Source organism: Theropithecus gelada, chromosome 20 (assembly GCF_003255815.1).
Source record: "Theropithecus gelada isolate Dixy chromosome 20, Tgel_1.0, whole genome shotgun sequence".
In the NCBI taxonomy this organism is placed as follows: domain Eukaryota; kingdom Metazoa; phylum Chordata; class Mammalia; order Primates; family Cercopithecidae; genus Theropithecus; species Theropithecus gelada.
In genome coordinates this window covers 46,268,720-46,291,198 of record NC_037688.1, presented here as the reverse complement: position 1 = coordinate 46,291,198, position 22,479 = coordinate 46,268,720, and the positions used below count along the sequence as shown (strand labels likewise).

Here is a 22,479-nt window from a genome sequence, read left to right as displayed (position 1 = left end):
AGAGCCTGGCTAGTTCACCTTTAGGGAGGGCGCCTTGGTCTTGGCTGTTGATCCGACCCACAGAGGCTTGGGGCCCTGCCTTGAGCCGACAGCCCTGCAGTTCATCCTCAGAGACTCTTGCCTGGGGGCCGAGATGGTGCCCCTAGGCGCTCACATCATTACAAAGCATAGGGCTCAAGGCTCTGCCTGGGGAAGGAGGCTCATTCCTGTTCCCAGGGGTATCCTCCGGGGAGACACTGTGGGCAGAGCAGGGACACCTGTGCTCCCCCGTGCTAGAGCTCAGTCCCACCTGCATGCACTGCTCGCTGCTGCATAGACCTTTCTGAAAGGATAGCCCAGAACTGGGTCTGTGGCTGGCCTGGGCCAGGGCTGAGCCGGAGAACGTCGCATTGAATGTTGGCCTCTGGGGATGTGTTCATCAGTTTAATAACAAACGTACACTAAAATAATTGTTTAAGAAACAGGGGTACTTCCAAGGAGGTTGGGAAGAGGGAGCCTGGGGGGCCTGAGGTCAGTGATAGGGTGAGGGAAGCCGGGAGTGGGGCTGGGAGCCAAGGTACAGGTGGCCGTGTGACAACTTTTCTGTGGCTTTAAGGGCTGGAAGAGGTGCTGAGCTCCTTCTACCCCCAACTGCTGAGGCTGGAGATGGGGAGAACAGTGGGGGGCCATCCTCCAGACACGGGGGATGCCTGGACCCCAAGGGTAGTGTTGGGGTAGGCATATAAATAACAATAAATACACATAAATAGGGGGTGCCCTCTGGGGAGCCCATGTGTCCAGTCTAGGGGCTCCACAGCCTCGGCGGTCACACTGACCGGGGCAGCACGCAGGTACAGCCGACAGGCACGCGAATGAACTCGGTGTGGAAGGCGAAGGCCCCGGGCGTGGGGAGCCCCGAGCCGTCGCGGGAGCAGGGCCGGCGGCGCAACACCAGCAGACTCTGGAGCAGCCGCACGGAGTTGAGCGCAGCTGTCTCGCGGCCGGTCCGTGGGTCGATGCAGCCTCTGCACAGGCACTCGGCGAAGGCCAGCTTTTGTGGATAGCGGTCCTCGTCTGTGTCCACACTGCGGGACGGGGCGCACAGTGAGTCTCTGGCCCTACCCTTGCCTCCCTGAGGCTCCTCTCCCCTCAGGGCCCCTCCCCGAGTGCTCAGGATGGGACCTGAGGCAGTGAGGGCCGAGCCACACAGGCTTGGCGTGCAGTTGGGCTCGTAAGTGGTGGTAATCCATGTCTCCCCAGGGCGCTCCAAGAGCACAGAGCAGGGGCCGGAGGCCTCTAAAGCCTCCCTCCCACTTCACCACCCAGCCCCACTTCTGCAGGAGCTCAGGTGAGGGGCCCAGAATTTCCCCAGGGGACCCTGGCCACCAAGGACAGTGGCAGGCAGGGCACGGCCGCAAGAAGCAGCTCAGCCGCCCAGGTCAGCAGGGCCGGAGGGACGGAGCTCAGGTGGCCACGCCCACTTGACAGGGGAGAACCACCAAGGCCCAGAGAGCTCTCCAGGCAGTCAGGGCCCTGCCAGGGGAGGGGCAGCCCACGCCACAGCAGGATCCCCAGGTCCTCACCGGTATCTCCACGGTGAGATGGAGCGCTGGTGGGTGTCTGCCTCCAACACCTCCTCTGGCCGCAGCACCGGGCACTGGGTCGCAGCTGAGGGCCTCTCATGCCTCCTCCCGTGGCCTGCTGCCTCCAGGCTGGACACCAGGGCTACAGGCAAAGCCTGCCCCCACTTCGCACCTCGAGCCAGCAGGTGTGGGGGGGCCTGGCCGAGGGGCAGTTCCTCAGCTGAGTAGCAGCGTGGGGTCCCATGAGTGTGGGGGTGCCCCCTGAGGAAGGTGTCATGGTGGGCCAGGCATGCATGCAACCAGGTCAGAAACAGGAGGCCAGGGAGGAGCTGGTGAAACAGGCAGGTGGGTGGTTAGGGGGTGCCCAGGGCAGGGGGCACCTCACTTCCACCTCAGCTTTCCTTGTTCCCAGGGGAAAGATGGAGTACAGCCCTCCCTCTATAGATGGGGAAACTGAAGCCCAGAGAGGCTAGCCCTTCAGCCCAAGGCACCCAGCATGCCAGGGCTCCGTGGATCTGTAACTGCCTCCCCCTACCCCTAGACTGAGGGGTTTCCCAGAGCCCATCCCAACACCCTCATCCCAGGGTTCAGAGAACCCCACCCCAGCCCTTCCAGGCCAGGCTGTGCCATCCAAGTGGCATGTGGAGAGGCTCACTGTCATGGTGGTGGCAGCAGGGCAGGCCGGGCTTGGAGCGGCCTGCACACTTGGCGGCAATCCCACAGGTGCACCTGGCCATGCACCTGGCAGCAGCCGCTCTTATACCTGAGGCCACACCTGGGGGAAATTCCGGCACCACTTCCTTCTCGGGAAGTGCCCAGCTGGGGCACTTCCTTCTCTGGTCCCTGCAGCCCCCACCTGCTGTGCATCAGGACACAGACATGCAAGGAGCCCTTGGGGAGCTCCGTCCTGTCACTCCCCTCCCCTGAGAGACTCTGCCCAACCTGAGCACCTGCCCAGGGTGCTGCCTTGTCTAACATTCTCAAACTGTTTTTTTTTTTTTGAGACAGGGTCTCGCTGTCACCCAAGTTGGAGTGCAATGGCGCTATCTCAGCTTACTGGAACCTCCACCTTCCAAGTTCAAGCGATTCTCCTGTCTCAGCCTCCTGAGTAGCTGGGATTACAGGCACCCACCACCATGCATGGCTAATTTTTGTACTTTTAGTACAGACGGGGTTTTGCCATATTGGCCAGGCTGGTCTGTGGCTCCTGACCTCAAGTGATCTGCTTGACTTGGCCTCCCAAAGTGCTGGATTATAGGAGTGAGCCACCGTGACCAGCCTTGAACCTCCTATAAGAGGGTTTCTGCTTGCGTATCTGTCCGCACCTTGCTGATTCAACTTGTAGGTTTTCATCTGGACCTGATGGTGGCGTGGCGCTTTGGTACCCTATACAGTTCTCCTCCGTCCCCTGCTGGTGGGTGCTGAGGGTGGTTCAGTGTTTTAGCTGAGATGATCAAGATCAGGTGAGGCTCACGTGCCCCCTTCACCCAGGTGGGAGAGGTCCCAGAGGAGATGGGGAAGCAGGTCTTCAGGTCTCTGTTGGGCTTCTGTATTTTTGTTGTTGTTGTTGTTGTTTTCTGAGGTATCGTCTCGCTCTGTTGCCCAGTCTGGAGTGCAGTGGCGCGATCTCAGCTCACTACAAGCTCGGCTTCTCGGATTCACACCATTCTCCTGCCTCAGCCTCTTGAGTAGCTGGGACTACAGGTGCCTACCTGGCTAATTTTTTGTATTTTTAGTAGAGACAGGGTTTCATCGTATTAGTCGAGATGGTCCCAATCTCCTGACCTCGTGATCTGCCCACCTTGGCCTCCCAAAATGCTGGGATTACAGGCGTGAGTCACTGTGCCTGGCCCAAGCTTCTGTGGTTTTATTGAGAAAAAGTTCAAGCTAAAAAGTCTGAGTTGGAGGTGTGAGGAGGTGTGAGGAGTGAGGTGTGAGGAGTCAGGAGTGAGGTGTGAGGAGATGTGAGGTGTGAGGAGCGAGGTGTGAGGTGTCAGGAGTGAGATATGAGGTGTGAGGAGGTGTGAGGTGTGAGGTGTGAGGAGTGAGGTGTGAGGTCTGAGGAGTGAGGTGTGAGGAGGTGTGAGGAGTGAGGTGTAAGGTCTGAGGTGTGAGGTCTGAGGAGTGAGGTGTGAGGAGGTGGGAGGTGTGAGGAGTGAGGTGTGAGGTGGGAGGAGTGAGGAGTGAGGTGTGAGGTGGGAGGAGTGAGGAGTGAGGAGTGAGGAGATGTGAGGTGTGAGGAGTGAGGTGTGAGGTGTGAGGAGTGAGGTGTGAGGTGTCAGGAGCGAGATATGAGGTGTGGGGAGGTGTGAGGAGTGAGGAGTGAGGTCTGAGGAGTGAGGGGTGAGGAGGTGTGAGGAGTGAGGTGTAAGGTCTGAGGTATGAGGTCTGAGGAGTGAGGTGTGAGGAGGTGGGAGGTGTGAGGAGTGAGGTGTGAGGTGTGAGGAGTGAGGAGGGGTGAGGAGAGAGGAGGTGTGAGGAGAGAGGAGTGAAGTGTGAGGAGTGAGGGGTGAGGTGTGAGGAGTGAGGGGTGAGGTGTGAGGAGGTGTGAGGGGTGAGGAGTGAGGTGTGAGGTGTGAGGAGTGAGGTGTGAGGAGTGAGGTGTGAGGTGTGAGGAGGTGTGAGGAGGAGTGAGGTGTGAGGAGTGAGGAATGAGGTGTGAGGAGTGAGGTGTGAGGAGTGAGGTATGAGGAGGTGGGAGGTGTGAGGAGGTGTGAAGAGTGAGGAGTGAGGTGTGAGGAGTGGGGGGTGAGGTGTGAGGAGTTAGGTGTGAGGAGTGAGGTATGAGGAGGTGGGAGGTGTGAGGAGGTGTGAAGAGTGAGGTGTGAGGAGTGAGGTGTGAGGAGTGAGGTGTGAGGAGTGAGGTGTGAGGAGTGAGGTGTGAGGAGTGAAGAGTGAGGTGTGAGGTGTGAGGAGATGAGGTGTGAGGTGTGAAGTGTGAACAGCGCACATAGGAAGCTTTATGTAAGTGGGGCCAGGAGCTGCCTTTGGCCTCCTTGCTTGGTGAGGCTGACTGGGTTGGGGGTGCTGGAAGTGCCTTTGTTTCCCTGGAAAGGGGACAGCTGGGGCCAGAGCTCGGGAAGTTTTGAATGCCGGGGGTTTGATGTCATCCTGAGGAGGGTTCCCCTGGGGTCCCCAGGGCCCCTGGCCACACCAAAGGTGGGGGAATCTGTCCGCCCTGGTCCCCTCAGCTTCGGGGTGAGGGTGGCAGGGAGGGTGCTTCTGTGTCCCCAGCCTTTCCTCCCCTGCCGCAGTGCAGATGTGTTCCACAGAAGCGTCCTCTAAGCTTAAAACCTCAGTCTCTCTGAACACAAAAGCCACCAAGTGGGGTGGGGCTGAGGCAGCACTGGGACCCCTGGGCCCTCCAGTACCTCCTCTTGGCCACTGTGTGGCTCTCGGCTTATCTGCTGTGGGCCTCTGGGGGTGAAGGAGGCCGTGCTCCAGGGTTAACAGTCTGGGAAGAATCAAAGACAGATTGCTGGAGTCCCGGGGGCTGCTCCTCCCTATAGTGCCTCTGCCCACCCACCCTCTGCTTGCATACCTCCTATGACGAGGAGCTCACTATCTGTGCTGGTTTCCTAGGGCTGTGCTAACCATGCACCACAAACTGGGGGGTGTGAAATGGCAGAAGTTTATTCCACGAGGCCGTGGAGCTGGGAGTCTGGTATCAAAGTGTGTTCAAGGTTGGGTTCTCCTGGAGGCTCTTTGAGCCCTCGGTTTCCCGGGCTTGCGGCTCCTCCCGTGGCCTCTCTGCTGCATCCGTCTTATCCTCTTCTGTGGTTTATAAGGACATGGGTTGTTGGATTTAGGGTCCAGTCTAAATGATAATCCCTCCCTCCTTCTCAGGACGTGGGACCTGTCTTAACCCAGGACGGGGCATCTCGAGATCCTTTCCCTAATTACATCAAAGCAAAAGCCCCTTTTCCAAATGAGCGCACGTTCACAGGTCGCGTCAGGCTGCGGGAGAGCCTTTTCCAGGACACAGCAGGAGCCGCCGCATCCCCAGCAGGACAGGTGCTCCTGTGTGGGTTGCCTCTGCCTTAGGGTGGGCTGATGATACAGGCCTCTCTGCAGGGGTGCTTGGCTGTTTCAGAAAAATTGCAGCCCCTCGCAGCCCTCCCCTAAAGGTGGCCTGAGCGCCTTGAGGGCCACGTCTGTGGCAGCCCCCTCTGTGTACTCAGGGCTGAGAGTGGTGCGGGGCACACAGGAGGGTGATTTGTAAATAACACAGAATGGAAGAAGGAGGGAGGAGAGTGGCTCTCCCCGTGGGTAAAGTAGGATGACAGCAGCTCCAGTGCCAAGGCTGCCCTGAGGCGCATTAGTGTCACTGCCTGGCTCAGGTGGTCGCAGTCCGCAGCACCTGCCGCCAGGAGGCTGACGAGCACTCTTACTGGTGTGAGACAGGGCAGCGGCAGTGGGGCGGGGTTTGTCTTCTCCAGAGTCCACTCAGCCATTCTGGGGACAAAAACTCAAGATCCCCTGCAACCTCTGCATGCCAAGCACAGCCTGGGAGAGGGGGCTGGGCCCCTCCCTGGCTCGGGCATCTCTGGGGGCCTCCCCTAGGCTGAGACCTACAAAGCAGCCCTGGGGCCCCTTCTTCTGCCACAGAGAGGGGCCTGGGGAAGCCTCATCGGAAACATCCCCAGGGGCCTGCAGGTGGGTGCCCAAGATGTTTTGTGCAAACCCTGACGAGTCACCACACTCAGCATGGCCAGGCCTGGCCTCCCCAGTGCTTCTGCCCAACCTGCCCAGCTGTGGCTTGGGGCTGGGGCTGCAGGCCATGCTGGGTGGGGAATCTTGAGGAGGGGAGTAGGGTGCCTTCGTGCAGGGTTAGGGAACGCACAGTGTTGGGAGGGAAGGACAAGCTGATGTCGGTCCTCATCCTCTGCTGGGAGTCCTTGTGCAGTGCACGACCTGCTCAACCATACCCAAGAAAGAGGAAGCGGGAGGGGACGATAGGAGCCAGAGGGAATGGAGGAAAAGGCCAGGAAAAGAGGGGGAGAGCGAGAAGCCCTCCACCTTGGCCTGGTGCTCTCGCCCTCATCCCCCATCCCCAGGTAGAGCCAGTGACCCTCCCTCCTGGCATGGGGAACAGGTCTGTCCACACGTGGGCCACACGCGGTTCTCTGGGGCAGGACCTGGTCAGCCGATGGCGGCAGCCAGTGCCTGAGGAGGTAAATGGCTGAGTGGAAAAGTTCGGCAGGAGGGAGCGCGCAGAGGGAGCCGGAGCCCCCAGGCACAGGAGTGATCTCCCTGGCCCCCGACCGTCGTCTGCTCCCTCCCGCTCCCCCTCGCATCCCCCGTCCGGCCCAGGGGAGGATGGAAGGAGGCAGCCCCACCGTGGACTCCACTCCGCCCCCGCCTCCTTCCTCCCCGACCCGGGGCTGCCTTCTTCCCAGCGGCCGCTGCCCCATCTTCCGCTCAGCTCGGTTCTGAGGTGTGACGGCCGGACCCCCAGGCACAGGCTGCACCACGAGAACGGAGCCAGGGACCCGGCCAGGGCCGCGCGTCTCCCACCTTCCGCGCGCTCCCAGCGCTGTCCCGGGGGTCGCAGGGCCAGGAAGACACGCCCGGGGGGACCTGCGGGACCTGCGGACTGGGCGGGGTCCGGGGTCCCGTGGGCGCAGAGGACGGGAGGCGGCAGGGCGGCCTGCGCTCCTGCGGGTGGCTGAGGCAAGCGCAGAAATACCGGGTTGGGCAAGACTGGAAAGGCGGCGGCAGGAAGGCTGGAGGGCGGCCCGGAGGCGGAGGTCCGGACAGGCCGGCTCTCAAACCACAACCCGGGCCCGCGCCCAGCAGACCACGGCCCCGGACCCTGGTGCGGAACGAGGGGTCTCAGACAAAGGCAGAGCCGGGCGGGTCAGAGGCAGCGCGGGGGACGTCCCCCAGATGCAGGGAAGGACGGACCCACAGCCAGGAGCCCTTTAGCGCCCTGAGCGGGCCTGTGGGAGGAGGGGTGAGGCAGGGAGGGCACTGGGCGGGGCGGAAGGGGACCCTCTCTGCAGGGTCTCCCCCACATCAAGGCGCAGGTGCACAGCGGGTCACACGCAGCCAGCTGCCCACAACACAGGTGTGTCCAGCCGGGTGGGCAGGGCGGGGGCACTGCTGGCGGGGGTGCAAAATCGTCATGAGACGTTGGCTGGGACAGCAGAGGGCCCCTCCCTGAGGTGCCACCACGCCACACCCCCCATGGGTTTTCCCCATCAGGAGTGGTCTCGTGTGTCTCGGCCTTTTCCCCTTCTGTGGCTCCCTCTAGGGCCACCGCCTCCAAGCAGGGTCTACATCCGCCTGCCCACCCAAAGCCCAGTCAAAGGGGTGGGTAGGAGCGTGGCTGTGGGGGAGGGGCTGCAGGCAGAGGGCAGAGGCCCTGGGGCACGCCCTGGGAGGGGCTGGCAGGCAGGTGCCATTGCCAGAACCCCACACAGGCTTTCCAGTCACTGCATGGGGAGCAAGGAGGACGTGAGCGCTAACCGCCTGGAGCAGGACGTCCCTGGAGGGCGTGGACACCCGTGGATGCCCGTCACACAGCAAGGCCACCCTTCCCAGCTGCCTGACTGAACATCCTCTCCACTCGACCACATGGGGGCAGTCACCCTCCTAGGACAGGCCCCTCTGCACCAATGTCCAAGAGCCAGAGGGATGGGTAGCCACACCTGGGGTCCACTGCCACCTGGTGCGAGTTCAAACCCAGCTCCAGACTGCGGTGCCCAGGGCTGTGGCTGGGGGCTGACCAGCTGCAGAGGGGGCCTCGCCTGGTCCCAGTCCACATGTGAGCTGCGGTGGGCTCACCTGTCCGCTCCTGGCCGGAGACAGTCACTGCAGGCGCCAGTTTGAGGTGCCCCACACTGGAGGCACAAGGCACCATTTCCTGGCCTCCAGCCCTCATGGTACAGCCCACAAATGACAGGCTGCAGGCTGGCACCCAGAGTGGCCTGGACTCCAGCTCCGTGGCCTTGAAGGCCACCCTTTCCAGAGAATGGGAATTTCCTTTGCACCTGGCTTTGACCTGATGGCAAATCTGATAAGCCTCAAAAAATGGTGGTCGGGCGCGGCGGCTCACGCCTGTCATCCCAGCACTTTGGGAGGCCGAGGCGGGCGGATCACGAGGTCAGGAGATCGAGACCATCCTGGCTAACACGATGAAACCCCGTCTCTACTCAAAATACAAAAAACTAGCGGGGTGTGGTGGCGGCGCCTATAGTCCCAGCTACTCAGGAGGCTGAGGCAGGAGAATGGCGTGAACCCAGGAGGCAGAGGTTGCAGGGAGCCGAGGTCGCGCCACTGCACTCCAGCCTGGGCAGCAGAGCGAGACTCCGTCTCAAAAAAAAAAAAAAAAAGCCATTGCTGAGACACATGATCCAGCTGCTGGGACACAAGATGAACTGTGTGGCCTGTGCTGTGGGAGGGACGTGGACATAAAATGGGAAACAGTTCCCTCAGGAGTGCACAGGCGGCCCAGCTGCAGTGCTCACTCACGCCCAGCTCCTCTGCCCACACTCTAAGTGTCATTTAATCCAGAAGAAGAGTGGCACGGACGCAGGTCATGCGGGGAGCAGAAGTGCGCGTTGCTGCCTCCCTGGGGCTCCACTCACAGCCCTGGGGGAGGGAGCTCTCTCTTGGGGGTCTCATCCCAAACCTCGTGTCAGGAAGCAGATGAGGGACACGGGTGGGCCACAGGCGTGGGCACCACACTGCGGCTCCTTCCATCTGATTAAAGGAGGTGCTGGAGGCCCTGGAGCGTGTACCTGGGAGGCCTCTGCCCAGGTGCAGGCCTGTGGCTTTCAAGGTGGAGAGCAGAGAGCGACAGCGGGGGTTCCTGGGGGGCTCTGCCGGTGGCCCCTGCTGTGGAACGTGGCATCACACATGGGGCCTGGCTCAGCAGGTCTGGGGCCTGCACACGGAGCCGCTGGTGGTCACTGCAGAGGTGGCAGCTGGGCTCAGGGCTGGGAGTCAGCCCTGGACCTCTTCCCCTCCAGCAGCTCCATGGCCCCTGCAGGGAAGGTACCTCCATCTCATGAACCAAGGAACGCCCAACCCAGCCCCACAAATGGAGAAAGTGAGGCGCAGTGTTTCCCTGGGCTGGGGTCTGAAGGCAGGAGCTGCTCCATGGCCGGTCCTCCCAGGGGGAGTGAGTGCGCAGCCACACCCTCACCCCCCAGCAGCTCCCGAGTGCTGGGCCAAGTGCAGTGCACGACACAGAGGCAGACCCGGCTGTGCTTGGGCAGGGGGCGCACACACCACAAGGGCAAGAACAGCTGCTTATCAAAATATTTTATTTTAGGAGACCCCTCAAAAAAGACCCTCCACATTAGACAGACGCCCCAACAATACCCTTGGCCTTTTTTTTTTTGGTCTTTTCTGTATTTTTTCCTGTTTAAATCAACTAAAACAATTTGATGCTTAAAATAAAAGACAGGAAGTATTTCCTGATGAGACTTTAGTCGAGAATATAGATATATTTCTGATCCGGGGGCGGGTGATCGGGGGCGGAGAGGAGGAGGAGGTGCCACCAGTGGTTCGCGAGGTTCCATTTCTCAGCTCAGGAGGGAGCCTGGCTGCCTGGACCCGGGCTGGGGACGCAGAGCTGGGGCTCCACAGGCCCAGGCCTGACCAGGGCCAGGGAAGAAGACGGTGGAGGAGGAAGAGAAGGCGGGGCTGGCGGCCGGGGCCTGTAATTTACATGAGAACTGTGCTGGTCACTAGCGCTGTCGGTGTCTGTCCTGCAGGACTTCTGCTCTGGGGAGGGAGGCTGGGACTCAGCGTCATCGTCATCTCCTGTGTGGCTTCTTTTCCAGCTGAGAAACTTTTTTTTCTTTTTTACTTTTTAAAAAGAATCACAGCCAAAATAAGACATTAACTGCAAAATCCAAAATGGCTGCGCTTACCCTATGTATAAAAATGCGTCCAGTCCGGTCAGGGGCACGGCCTATGCTTTCCCGGGGATCTTGGCCCGCTTGCGCGCAATAGCGTCCTCCACGGCCTTCAGCTGTTTCAGCAGCTCCTCCCGCCGCGACAGCGTGCTGGCCTTCCCTGATTTGGTGCTGGCGGCGCTGGGATCCGAGGCTTTGCCGGGCACGCTCGTGACCTTGCTGGAGCTCTTGGACTGTGGTGACAGCTGGCGCTTCCTACAAGGGGGTGGGGAACACCTTGAGCCCCCAGAAGCCACATCTGAGGTGGAAGCAGCAGTGCAGTGCCCTCCCTGAAGGGGAACTTCCACTGAGTGCTCAGTGGCCACCAGGAGAGGCAAGGGGCTCCCGAGATGGCCAGGCTCCCATTGCCACAAGCAGGCCTGGTCCTAGCCACTGGCTGCCGGGCTTTGTGGAGTAGAGACTGGGAGGGTCTTGGGCTGGCCCCGCACAACCTGCTCTTCTTCCCACCTCCGTGCCCAGAGCTCTTTGCCCAAGGACATGGGGAGCAGAGGGCAGCCTCCAGCCTCGACCAGGGCAGAAGTGTGTGTGCGGGAGTGGGGTTGCCCTTCCCTGTCCCTGTCCCTCACCACATCAGCCCAGCAGGAGCTACAGGAGCTGGAGCACCTCCAACCTGGCCCAGTGCTAGCCCTGCTGCTGCTGGCCTCCCTGGGAAAGAGGCTCAGGCTAGCCACCCTCGGTGTGCCCAGGGCACATGCTGGGTCCACTCACCTGTCAGCCGGGGCTGCAGGGGCTTTGGAGTTCTGGCCTCTCTGTCGCTCTGGCTTCGGGGAGCCCAGTCTCCCACCTGACTTCCGGTCCCGAGAACCTGGGTGATAGGTACAGAGTGAGACCACCCTCCTGGCTTACACCAATACCAGGGACTCACTTCTAAAGCCTGAGGCTGCTTAGTTCACCTCCTTCATTTTTATAAAGAAATAAAAAGGGAAGAGCCAAGTAGAAGAGAAGAGACATGTGGACACCAAGGCATCCGGAAATGAGGCTGAGGCCAAACCTGGGCTCCAGGTTCCACCAAGCAGCCAGTATCTTGCGCAGAGACACAAAACTCCTTCCTAGCTTTGAAGAAATTTATCACATGGGGCTTCAAATACAGAACAACAAAAAAGACATGGCAGTAAAGACATACAAGCAAAGCCGAGAGACCAAGAGTGTCACTCTGGCAATGTTAGGAGGGAGGCGCGGCAGCCTAGGCAGGGTCCACTGCCCGGCACAGGCCCAAGGCTCATGCGTGAACAAAGGTCTGCAGGACCCCAGTGGCCCTGGTTCCAACCCCAGGCAAGGACAGCAAGGCTGTTCCAGACCAACCACACAGGACACTGCCCTGGGCTTAGGGACAAAGGTGAGCAGCTTCCTCTTCCTACGCCCGACAAACTCAGAGAACTACTCGGGAAGGGGTCTGAAGCCCCCTGCCTGTTCTCTGCGTCTGGGAGTGGCTGTGCAGGTGGCCAGGCCCCCTTGTCCTCTGGTTTAAGTTCCACCCATCAAAGCCAGCCAGGACAACCTCCCTGTCTTTCCATCTGGGCCCCAGCTCTTGGGGTGTGGTCAGGACGGCTGGGGGTCCGCGAGGCCCTTTCAGGTCTATGTGGCTCAGCAGTAACACAGACACTGTCTGCCCTGTCACTCAGTTCCCAGGAGCCCAGGAGGGTCTCCAGAGGGCACGAGGCATGTGGGTCCAGCTGTCTTCTGTCAGTCAGACTGAAGAGATTTGCAAAAATGGAAAAACCAATGCCATTCCTGCATTTGTTTTGGAAAATATAATTATATTTTGCAAAAATGACACATGTAAGAAAAATTCAGGCCGGGCGCGGTGGCTCAAGCCTGTAATCCCAGCACTTTGGGAGGCCGAGACGGGCGGATCATGAGGTCAGGAGATCGAGACCATCTTGGCTAACACGGTGAAACCCCATCTCTACTAAAAAATACAAAAAACTAGCCGGGCGAGGTGTCGGGCGCCTGCAGTCCCAGCTACTCGGGAAGCTGAGGCAGGAGGATGGCGTGAACCCGGGAGGCGGAGCTTGCAGTGAGCTGAGATCCGGCCACTGCACTCCAGCCTGGACGATAGAGCAAGACTACGTCTCAAAAAAAAAAAAAAGAAAAATACAGTTGCTCTTGTTGCCCAAGTGGGAGCGCAATGGCGCAATCTCAGCTCACTATAACCTCCGCCTCCTGGGTTCAAGCGATTCTCCTGCCTCAGCCTCCTGAGTAGCTGGGACTACAGATGCGTGCCACTATGCCCAACTAATTTTTTGTAGTTTTAGTAGAAACGGGGTTTCACCATGTTAGCCAGTCTCGAACTCCTGACCTCAGATGATCTGCACACCTTGGCCTCCCAAAGTGCTGAGATTACAGGTGTGAGCCACCATGCCTGGCCTATTACTGTTGTATTTATTTATTTATTTTTGAGACAGAGTCTTGCTCTGTGGCCAGACTGGAGTGCAGTAGTGTGATATTAGCTCACTGCAACCTCCGCCTCCCGGTTCAAGTGATTCTCCTGCCTCAGCCTCCTGAGTAGCTGGGATTACAGGTGCCCGCCACCATGCCCGGCTAATTTTTTTAATTTGTTTTTGTTTTTTTTTGGGATGACGGAGTCTCTGTCACCCAGGCTGGAGTGCAGTGGCGTGATTTCGGCTCACTGCAAGCTCCGCCTCCCGGGTTCACACCATTCTCCTGCCTCAGCCTGCCGAGTAGCTGGGACTACAGGCACCTGCCACCTCGCCCGGCTAGTTTTTTGTATTTTTTAGTAGAGACGGAGTTTCACCATGTTAGCCAGGATGGTCTCAATCTCCTGACCTTGTGATCCGCCCGCCCCGGCCTCCCAAAGTGCTGGGATTACAGGCGTGAGCCACTGCGCCCGGCCTAATTTTTGTACTTTTAGTAGAGACAGGGTTTTACCAGGTTGGCCAGGCTGGTGTCGAACTCCTGACCTCAAGTGATCTGCCCGCCTCAGCCTCCCAAAGTGTTGGGATTACAGGCGTGAGCCACCGCGCCTGGTCCTGTTACTTTTAAACAAACATTTAAAAACTTTTCTTAGTTTTAGTTTTCAATATCGTAATACTGACAGGCATAATCTGCAAGTCAGATGTTTTCTGGGCCCTCCTGCTTGTTAAGAGCGATGGGGTCTGAGTCCAGCTGCTCCGCATCCCCAGGCTCCCGCTCCCTGCCCTGCCCCCTAGGGGCTGGGAGGCTCACCTCGGTCTGGGGATGTGTTGGCCCGCTTGGCTGGAGGAGGGCTCTGCCTGTCCTTGTCTGATGGTTCATAGCGCTTCCTGCTTCCTTTATCAGCCGCCTGGGACAACCGAGAGGCTGGTGAGGACGGCAGGGCCAGGAGACAGCAGCTGTGTCCTCACCCCAGACAACATGGGTTCCTTGCCAGCAAACTGCTCTGCTCCCAAAGGTCCCACCACATGCCCATGAGACCCTGTAGCCCCAAGTGAGGCCTCCATGACCCGGACCAAGGGCACCCCCACTATGCACTTGGGGCCCTTCATGTTCCATGGGAAGCACCCTGAAGGCCTTCCTGCTCCCCATGGGGGCCACTCTAGGAGGACCTGGGACCCCTGAAACCAGGCCTCTTAACCTTCCAGCAGAGGACAGCGATGTGTCCTGCTGAGGGCAGAGGACAGGGACCCAGGCTTGCTTCCTGTATTGTGTTGAGACTGGCTGGCAGGGAATGGCGGCCACAGGCACAGAGAGAACACCCTCTCTGTCCAGAGCGAGGCCGGCAGCACCCGAACCTCCCCAGATGCTCACACTTCCTGGCCTAGGCCGGGAAGATGGAGTCTCGCTCTGTCACCCAGGCTCTGCCGACACCTGCAAGGCCCCACTGGCCCTCACTCAGGTTCTGTCCCCCAGGAGGAAGCTGTCTCAGGAAGCAAATGGACCCAGGCCCAGACGCTGGGGGAGCCACCAGCAGGGCCCTTGCCCTCACCTTATTCAACAGTGTCAACTTGATCTCCTTGTGGGCCACAAACGTGCCCTGCTGGGGCTGCCCGGGGGGTGCCTGCTGGGGGGTCGAGGGCTGCTGGGAGGACTTCCCCCCTGCTGGAGGTTTTGCAGATTTAGGTGGTTGCGTGGACGAATCCCTTTTCCGCTTTTCCTCTTTAACACCGTCTTCTTTCTTAGATTTTCCTACCAACGATAAATCTGCAGTCATGGGGGTGCTGGTGATTTTCCCGGGGCCACACCGACAGCCAGGCAAAGTCTGTGCTGATGCCACCCTCCTCCCCCTGGAGCTACTCCTTAAAGGTACCAGGGCTCCCGAATACCTTTCTCCTTCCTGGTCTGGGCTGGTGCTGGGGACCGAGAGCTGGCTGAGGACACGGGGCTAGCCAGGTCTGCGTACATGTCCTCCGAGTCCACGCTGTGTGCAGAGCTGCTGCTCGACGTAGCACTGGACACTGAGGAGACACTGCTCACGCTCAGGGACCTGGACACATGAGAACATCTCACCACAGTCCAACCACAGACTGGAGGGAGGGGCCGGCGGGGGGTGTTCCATGGTCCACGTTTACCCAGTGTCCATTTATGGATCATGTACCCATGGAATGTGTGATTTTGGGGGGACACTGGGCAGTTCTAGGGTTACACAGTAAGGGACGTCTCTATGGCTGGGCCAGGGCCCCACTTCACTAACGAATGTCAGGTTGCAGCTGGGCGCGGTGGCTCGCGCCTGTCATCTCAGCACTCTGAGAGACTGAGATGGGCAGATCACCTGAGGTCAGGAGTTCGGGACCAGCCTGGCCAACATGGTGAAACCCCGTCTCTACTAAAAATGCAGAAATTAGCCGGGCATGGTCGCGGGCACCAGTAATCCCAGCTACTGGAGAGGCTGAGGCAAAATAATTGCTTGAACCCGGGAGGTGGAGGTTGCAGTGAGCCAAGACTGTGCCACTGCACTCTAGCCTGGGCAACAAGAGCGAAACTCCGTCTCAAAACAAACACAAACGAAACGAATGTCAGGTTGCTTGTTGGGAAGGGAAACAGGACTGAGCTGAGCCAACAGTGGCAAGGATGGAATTTAAGCAGAGTCCCTGGCTTAGACACCTGCAACAAAAGGGTGACAGCCTCAGCCCACAGGGAAATTAAAACACAACGAGCTGTTCCGCACAGTCTCAGGGAATGCCTGAGGAACACGCAGCAGACAGACTGGAAACAGCAGGTCTGCAGCTCCACTGGCTTGCACTCAACACGGACACAGAGCACCGGACTGGCATCTGAGTCCGCCCTGCCCATGTGCTACTCGGGAAAACACCAATCACATCCCCCAGGCACGTTGGGTACCGCAGCAGGGAACGGGGGAAAGTAAGAGAACCATTTTTTTTTCCAAAAGTCAGGTCTTTAAAAACATTTCAGACCTATCAAGAAACATTTTAGGCCAGGTGCGGTGGCTCACGCCTATAATCCCAGGAGTTTGGGAGACCACGGTGGGAGGATCACTTGAGCCCAGGGGTTTTGAGACCAGCCTGGGCAACATAGCAAGACCATGTCTCTCCAGAAACAAAACAAACAACAGAAAAAAAAGTTTGATGGCCGGGCGCGGTGGCTCAAGCCTGTAATCCCAGCACTTTGGGAGGCCAAGACGGGCGGATCACGAGATCAGGAGATCGAGATCATCCTGGCTAACATGGTGAAACCCCGTCTCTACTAAAAAATACAAAAAACTAGCCGGGCGAGGTGGCGGGCGCCTGTAGTCCCAGCTACTCGGGGGGCTGAGGCAGGAGAATGGCGTGAACCCGGGAGGCGGAGCTTGCAGTGAGCTGAGATCTGGCCACTGCACTCCAGCCTGGGTGACGGAGAGAGACTCTGTCTCAAAAAAAAAAAAAAAAAGTCTGACAAACATATAAACCACCTGCTGCCTGGAAATGAAAGAGTTCTATGTGAGGAATCTAAGGACTGATTTAATACTTTCTTTCAAAACAACTAAACAGCAGAAATCTTTTTTTTTGAGACAGGATCTCTGTTGTCCAGGCTGGAATGCAGTGGCGTGATCACAGCTCACTCAACCTTGACCTCCCAAGTAGCTGGGACCACAGGCACACACCACTATACCCAGCTCATTAAAAAAAATTTCTGGGCTGGACGTGGTGGCTCATACCTGTAATCCCAGCACTTTGGGAGGCTGAGGTGGATGGATCACCTGAGGTCAGTTCAAGATCAGCCTGACCAACATGGTGAAACCCAGTCTCTACTAAAAATACAAAATTAGGCTGGGTGCAGTGGCTCACACCTGTAATCCCAGTACTTTGGGAGGCCGAGGTGGATGGATCACCTGGGGTCAGGAGTTCAAGATCAGCCTGACCAACATGGTGAAACCCAGTCTCTACTAAAAATACAAAATTAGGCTGGGCGTGGTGGCTCACGCCTGTAATCCCAGCACTTTGGGAGGCTGAGGTGGGTGGATTGCCTGAGCTCAGGAGTTTTGAGACCAACCTGGGCAACACGGTGAAACCCTGTCTCTACTAAAATACAAAAAATTAGCTGGGTGTGACAGCATGCGCCTGTAGTCCCAGCTACCCGGGAGGCGGAGGTTGCGAGACTGCGCCATTGCACTCCAACCTGGGCAACAAGAATGAAACTGTCTCAAATATATATATATATATATATATATTTTTTTTTCTGTGGAGATGGGGTCTGTGTTGCTCAGGCTGGTCTCAAGTCCTGGGCTCAAGCAATCCTCCTGCCTTGGCCTCCCGCAGTGCTGGGATCACAGGTGTGGGCCCCGCGCCCGGCCCACAACGCTTTTCCATGTATTCTCTTCTGAGATGTTTTTTATCGGCTTCCCCACCCCTCCGGCTGGTTCCCTTGATAGCTGTGACAGGCCGTGCAGGCCCGGCCTCTGTGGCTCCTCCCCAGGTGCAGGTGCTCTCCTAGGTGCTGCGGCATCAAGTCAGCAGGGCAGAGGCACCTCCTCCTGACCTGAGTGCCCTCGAGTTTGTGAAGCTGTTTTTGTGGGGGAAGTGGGGGTCTCCCTATCACATGAATCCTGGCCCATTTTCTCCCGTGTCAAAATTTCGACCACAGCCTTCCACAGCCCCAAGGTGACTCAGACCCAGAAGGGCCCCAAGCCTGCCTGTGGGAGACAGCCCAACCCACAAGCTGGCTTTTTCGGGGGACTTCCTGGCCCCAAAGGGGAGGGAGAAACAGAGGCAAAGGGTGATAGGGACGACCTGGATCGGGAGCTGGAACCACTATAGCTGCTGCCACTGCCGCTGCCGCTGCCACTGAGCGTCCGCCTGTAATACAAACAACAGCTGGGCTCAGGGGGCATGGCCTCCGCAGCCCCTCATGGCCTCCCCTCCCCACCAGCAGCCCAGCAGCCCTGTGATGCGAGGCTCCAGACTGGCCTTGCCACCGCCTTGGAACAGGGCCTGGGCCTGTCTTCCTTTAGGCACAGTGTTTTGTCAGGATAAAAAGTGCAGTCTCTCAGGGCAGCACCTCCCAGTGTAGACAGGGGCGGTGAGGGGAAGGCCTGTGCTCCCTGCCAAGCTGTCCTTTCTCCTTCACGCTCCAGAAACACAGACTCAGGGAGGGAACAGGACAGGTTCCCGGGTAAGGGCTCACTGGGTGCTGCTGCTCGGCTGGGGGGTGCCTCCCACCACCGGGCTCTGGACCCTGGCACTCTGGATTTCCAGCAGTGCCAGCATCACAGTGGCACCAAGAACATGGAAAGCCCAAAGGCCCATGGACACCGAAATGCTCACCTCCTGGGGGGGGGTCCTGGCTGGCCGCTCCTTCCTCCTGGCTTCCCGAGGGTCTCCTGGCTTGGTGGGCTCGGGGACAGGAGCCGTGGTTTTGGTGGCCTGTGGTGGGGCTGGAGGCAAGGCCGGCTTCTTCACTGACTTCTCTCTGTGAGACAGGGAGGCTCGAGCAGGGCAGGGCTGGTGGATGAGGCCCCGCTGGCCTACGTCCTCTTTAAATGTACCCACACCTCGGGGAACGACACCGCATGCTTGTGACGCTAAGTGAGCACGCTCATGCCTGGACATAGTTCCCACCCGTCAGCGTCAGAGCACTTGGGAATGGCTTCAAAGCCCCCAGCAGCCCTTCAGGGCTCCCCTCTAACAGACAAGAGCTACAGGCACCGCCAGACAGTGGGGAGAGCAGGCTAACACGAAGAGCCCTGAGAACACCCGGCTGCTGCCATGTCCCCAGGGCTGTGCTTCGTCCCCAGGGCTCCCGGGGGAGCACTGCAGTGTAAGGGCGGCCCGGGAGAACAGGGGCTGTGCCCAGTGCCCCCCCAGCCCAGTCACCCTCTGGGAATAGCCCCCCCCGAGGCATCCTCACCTCTTTGGTCCCAAACACAAATGAGAGATAGAGACAGAGGGAGGAGGCTGCAGCCTCTGGAGGCCTGGCCGGCCAGGACTTGTCCACAGGCTGGGCACTCACCCTGCTTTCCCGGGCGGCGGGGCCGGCTCTCCCTTGGTTCTGATGGAAGGTCTATGTGGGGAAGGTGTTGGGGATGGGGACGGGGACGAAGAGAAGGACCGGGACCTGGGGGAGTGAACAAAGGTGTGAGAAGAGGCCTGGGGGTGTTTCTTTTTTTTTTTTTTTTTTGAGGCGGAGTCTCGCTCTGTCGCCCAGGCTGGAGTGCAGTGGCCAGATCTCAGCTCACTGCAAGCTCCGCCTCCTGGGTTTACGCCATTCTCCTGCCTCAGCCTCCCGAGTAGCTGGGACTACAAGCGCCCGCCACCTCGCCCGGCTAGTTTTTTGTATTTTTAGTAGAGACGGGGTTTCACCGTGTTAGCCAGGATGGTCTTGATCTCCTGACCTCGTGATCCGCCCGTCTCGGCCTCCCAAAGTGCTGGGATTACAGGCTTGAGCCACCGCGCCCGGCCTGGGGGTGTTTCTTAACCAGCCCAAGCCCACTGAGGACCGACCCACCCAGACCCATGGAGAAGGCCATGAATTTCCATTTATGTGCCTCAGGTTTAACTTCAGTTCTGGACTGTTCTGGCATCTGCTAAACACACAGGCCCAGAGTAGACCGTGGAGTGTGGAAGGTGTCAGCAGCCCCTGGCGGGCCCTCCAGGAGGCAGGTGCCACGTTCACGTGTGTGCAGGACGGGAGGGGACAGGTCCCTTGGCAGTGGGGCAGCAGAGCAGCTCCCACAGAAACACCCGCAGGACAGGGCTGAGTCTGGCCCCTTCCTGGAGGACTGTCCCTGGAGGACTGGAATGCCTCAACTCGAGGATCTCAGGCTGTGGCCCTCAGTGACAGCACACATCTACACAAGGACGAGGGCCCGCAACGCTGGTGTTTGGCAGGGGACACAGGACATGAGCCCCTGGCCATCCTAGTTCAGCTGCCAGCAGGGACTTTCAATACCCCTAGGGGCTATTGGTGCCACAACTAAAGCCACATCTGCAGGTGCTCATGCTCCCTGCACCAGCCAAGGGCCCTGCATGGGTCCCGGGGACGTACCTGGACCGGCTTCCTGAGAACGAGCTGTGTCTGGAAGAGCGGCTGGAGTAGGAGCTGTAGGATGAAGACCGGGATCGTGACCGGGAGGAGCCGGAGCCGGAGTAGGACGATGACCGTGAAGATGACCTGGGGTGGGCGGGAGGGAGAGTGGTGAGAAGTGAGAAGGGCCCTCCCTGCCCCGCACGCCCTCTGCTGACCTGCTGCTCTTTGGCACAGACCTGAACGCACAGCTACACACACGTGCACAGACACACACATGCGCACAGATGTACACATGCGTAGCTACACACCCACAGATACACAGCTACATATGCGCACAGACGCACACAGACGTATACATGCACAGCTACACACCCACAGAATCACAGCTACACACACGCACAGACGCACAGCTATACATGTGCAAGTTGCACATGCACGCACACACACAGCTACGCAGGCGCAGATGCACAGCTACACACATGCGTACAGCTGCACACGCGCAGACACACAGATGCACAGCTACACACGTGCACAGACGCACAGCCATACACGCGCAGACACACAGCTACCCACATGCGCACAGATGCATACAGCCTCCCCCAGACACTCCCACCCCTCCTCAGTGGAGAATAGCATTTAGAAATCAAGACCTGGGCATGGGGTGTGCCTGCTGTTACTGGGTGCCGCTGCCTGAGTGGACAGAGCCAGGATGTGTGCGCTGACCCAGGTCACGTGCGTCTGTGTGTGTGTCTATCTGTCCCTCTGCACCCACTGTGAAGCCTGGCCTCCCACCCACACCTCCTGTTCCTGCGGAGCACCATGGGGTCCACCCTAGTCCCCTGCTTTCCGTCATCCCTCCCTCGGGAGCCAGGCTCCTGTGTGCTGAGACCAGGACTGTACGTGGGGGGGCACAGCTTCAGGTCCAGTCTGGAGAACAGATGGACTCACTGGGCCCCAGGTCTGTGCATCCTCCCGCATCCAGATGCCCCTCCCTCCAGTGTAGCCCGGGACTCCCTGGGAGCAGTCGGGCTCAGTTGCCGGTGTCTGTGCCCCATTTGGGGTCACTGCATCAGTCCTACTTGGCATTGATGCTCTTTGCTGAATGTATACATGCCGGGTTAGTCCCACTGACTGGCCTTCAGGCAATGACCCCACAGCAAACAGTGGGGCTGTGGTGTTCCCCACCTGACCCAGTGAGGTACACGGTGTTCAGCTGACGGCTCCGAGGTGCTGACACCCCAGCCGTCCCAGAAGCCCTCCTTACCTGGAGGAATTAGAGGCAGAGGCCGACGAGGCTGATGTTTTCCGACGCCTTCGAGCCCGGCTCGGGGAGACCGACACCCCGAGTTTCTTCTTGGGAGACTTGGATCGGCGCCAAGGGTCCTTCCACTCATCTGCTCGCTTCACCTGCGGCCCCGCAGTGGTGGCCTCCTTCTTTGGTGGCTCAGCTTGGCGGCTGAAATCACAGAGATATTAGCAACTCTCGGGCCACCTTCCGCTTCACAGCTATGCCATGTGGGTGACAGCAGTGGGGGAGACTACTGATCTCGTACCTGGCTCAGGATCACCTGAGAAACAAAGGGTCCTATAGGGGAAAACAGACCACTCACAAAACCCATCATCGCAGGGATGAGCAGAGCTCTCTCCACAAACAGTCTTGGCGCCAGAGTCTGTTACTCAGGGACACCCAGGCTTCTCCTGAACCAGAATGGCAGTTACTTTTTGTGGGTGTCATTACTTACTTAATTTCCATCTTCCCAACTACGCTGTCAGCTCTGGGAGGGACAGGGATGGTATCTAATACTATCTGTAGTGCCGACATACTAGTAGGTTCATAATAAATATTTATGAAATAAGCCCGGGCACGGTGGCTTACGCCTGCAATCTCAGCACTTTGTGAGGTCGAGGCAGGCGGAGAAGTTGAGGGCGGGAGTTCCAGACCAGCCTGGCCAACATGGTGAAATCCCGTCTCTATTAAAAATATAAAAATTAGGCTGGGCACAATGGCTCATGCCTATAATCCCAGCACTTTGGGAGGCTGAGGTGGGCAGATCATGAGGTCAGGGGTTCAAGACCAGCCTGGCCAACACGGTGAAACTCCATGTCTACTAAAAATACAAAAATTAGGCTGGTATGGTGGCTCACGCCTGTAATCCCAGCACTTTGGGAGGCCGAGGAGGGCGAATCACAAGGTCAAGAGATCCAGACTATTCTGACTAACACAGTGAAACCCCATCTCTACTAAAAATATAAAAAGTTAGCCAGGCATGGTGGCGGGTGCTTGTAGTCAAAGCTACTCGGGAGGCTGAGGCAGGAGAATGGCGTGAACCTGGGGGGCGGAGCTTGCACTGAGCCGAGATCACGTCACTGCACTCCAGCCTGGGCCACAGAGTGAGACTCCATCTCAAAAAAAAAAAAAAAAATTATGGCCGGGCGCGGTGGCTCACGCCTGTAATCCCAGCACTTTGGGAGGCCGAGACGGGCGGATCACGAGGTCAGGAGATTGAGACCATCCTGGCTAACACGGTGAAACCCCGTCTCTACTAAAAATACAAAAAACTAGCCGGGCGAGGTGGCGGGCGCCTGTA

General features: G+C 58.7%; 2 protein-coding genes across 2 annotated transcripts in view; both read right to left on the bottom strand.

Annotated features, from left to right (window-relative positions):
• Nucleotides 1-404: 404 nt before the first annotated feature.
• On the bottom strand, nt 405-2,266 carry IL17C (interleukin 17C). Its single transcript, XM_025369899.1, has 3 exons — nt 2,218-2,266; nt 1,563-1,891; nt 405-1,064 (listed from the first exon to the last, which is right to left on the bottom strand). Exons 1-3 carry the CDS (start codon nt 2,221-2,223, stop codon nt 806-808), a joined length of 594 nt encoding a protein of 197 aa, XP_025225684.1. The 5' UTR covers nt 2,224-2,266; the 3' UTR covers nt 405-805.
• A 7,552-nt stretch (nt 2,267-9,818) lies between these two features.
• The window catches only part of ZC3H18 (zinc finger CCCH-type containing 18), a 68,295-nt gene continuing 55,634 nt past the window's right edge, over nt 9,819-22,479 (bottom strand). Inside the window, exons 10-20 of the mRNA XM_025369895.1 lie at nt 21,156-21,347; nt 19,910-20,035; nt 18,875-18,979; nt 18,190-18,334; nt 17,656-17,744; nt 14,755-14,915; nt 14,418-14,617; nt 13,679-13,775; nt 11,201-11,297; nt 10,448-10,687; nt 9,819-10,293 (exon numbers count right to left, since the gene is read on the bottom strand). Coding sequence (XP_025225680.1) covers nt 10,489-10,687; nt 11,201-11,297; nt 13,679-13,775; nt 14,418-14,617; nt 14,755-14,915; nt 17,656-17,744; nt 18,190-18,334; nt 18,875-18,979; nt 19,910-20,035; nt 21,156-21,347 — 1,411 coding nt within the window. The 3' untranslated portion in view covers nt 9,819-10,293; nt 10,448-10,488. The remainder of the gene's footprint in view (nt 10,294-10,447; nt 10,688-11,200; nt 11,298-13,678; nt 13,776-14,417; nt 14,618-14,754; nt 14,916-17,655; nt 17,745-18,189; nt 18,335-18,874; nt 18,980-19,909; nt 20,036-21,155; nt 21,348-22,479) is intronic.

Excerpts from the sequence above, each read along its gene's own strand:
- IL17C (XM_025369899.1), bottom strand. Across the intron at positions 1,065-1,562 it reads ATCTCACCGTGGAGATACCG|TGTGGACACAGACGAGGACC; the intron begins GTGAGGACCTGG and ends CCCGTCCCGCAG.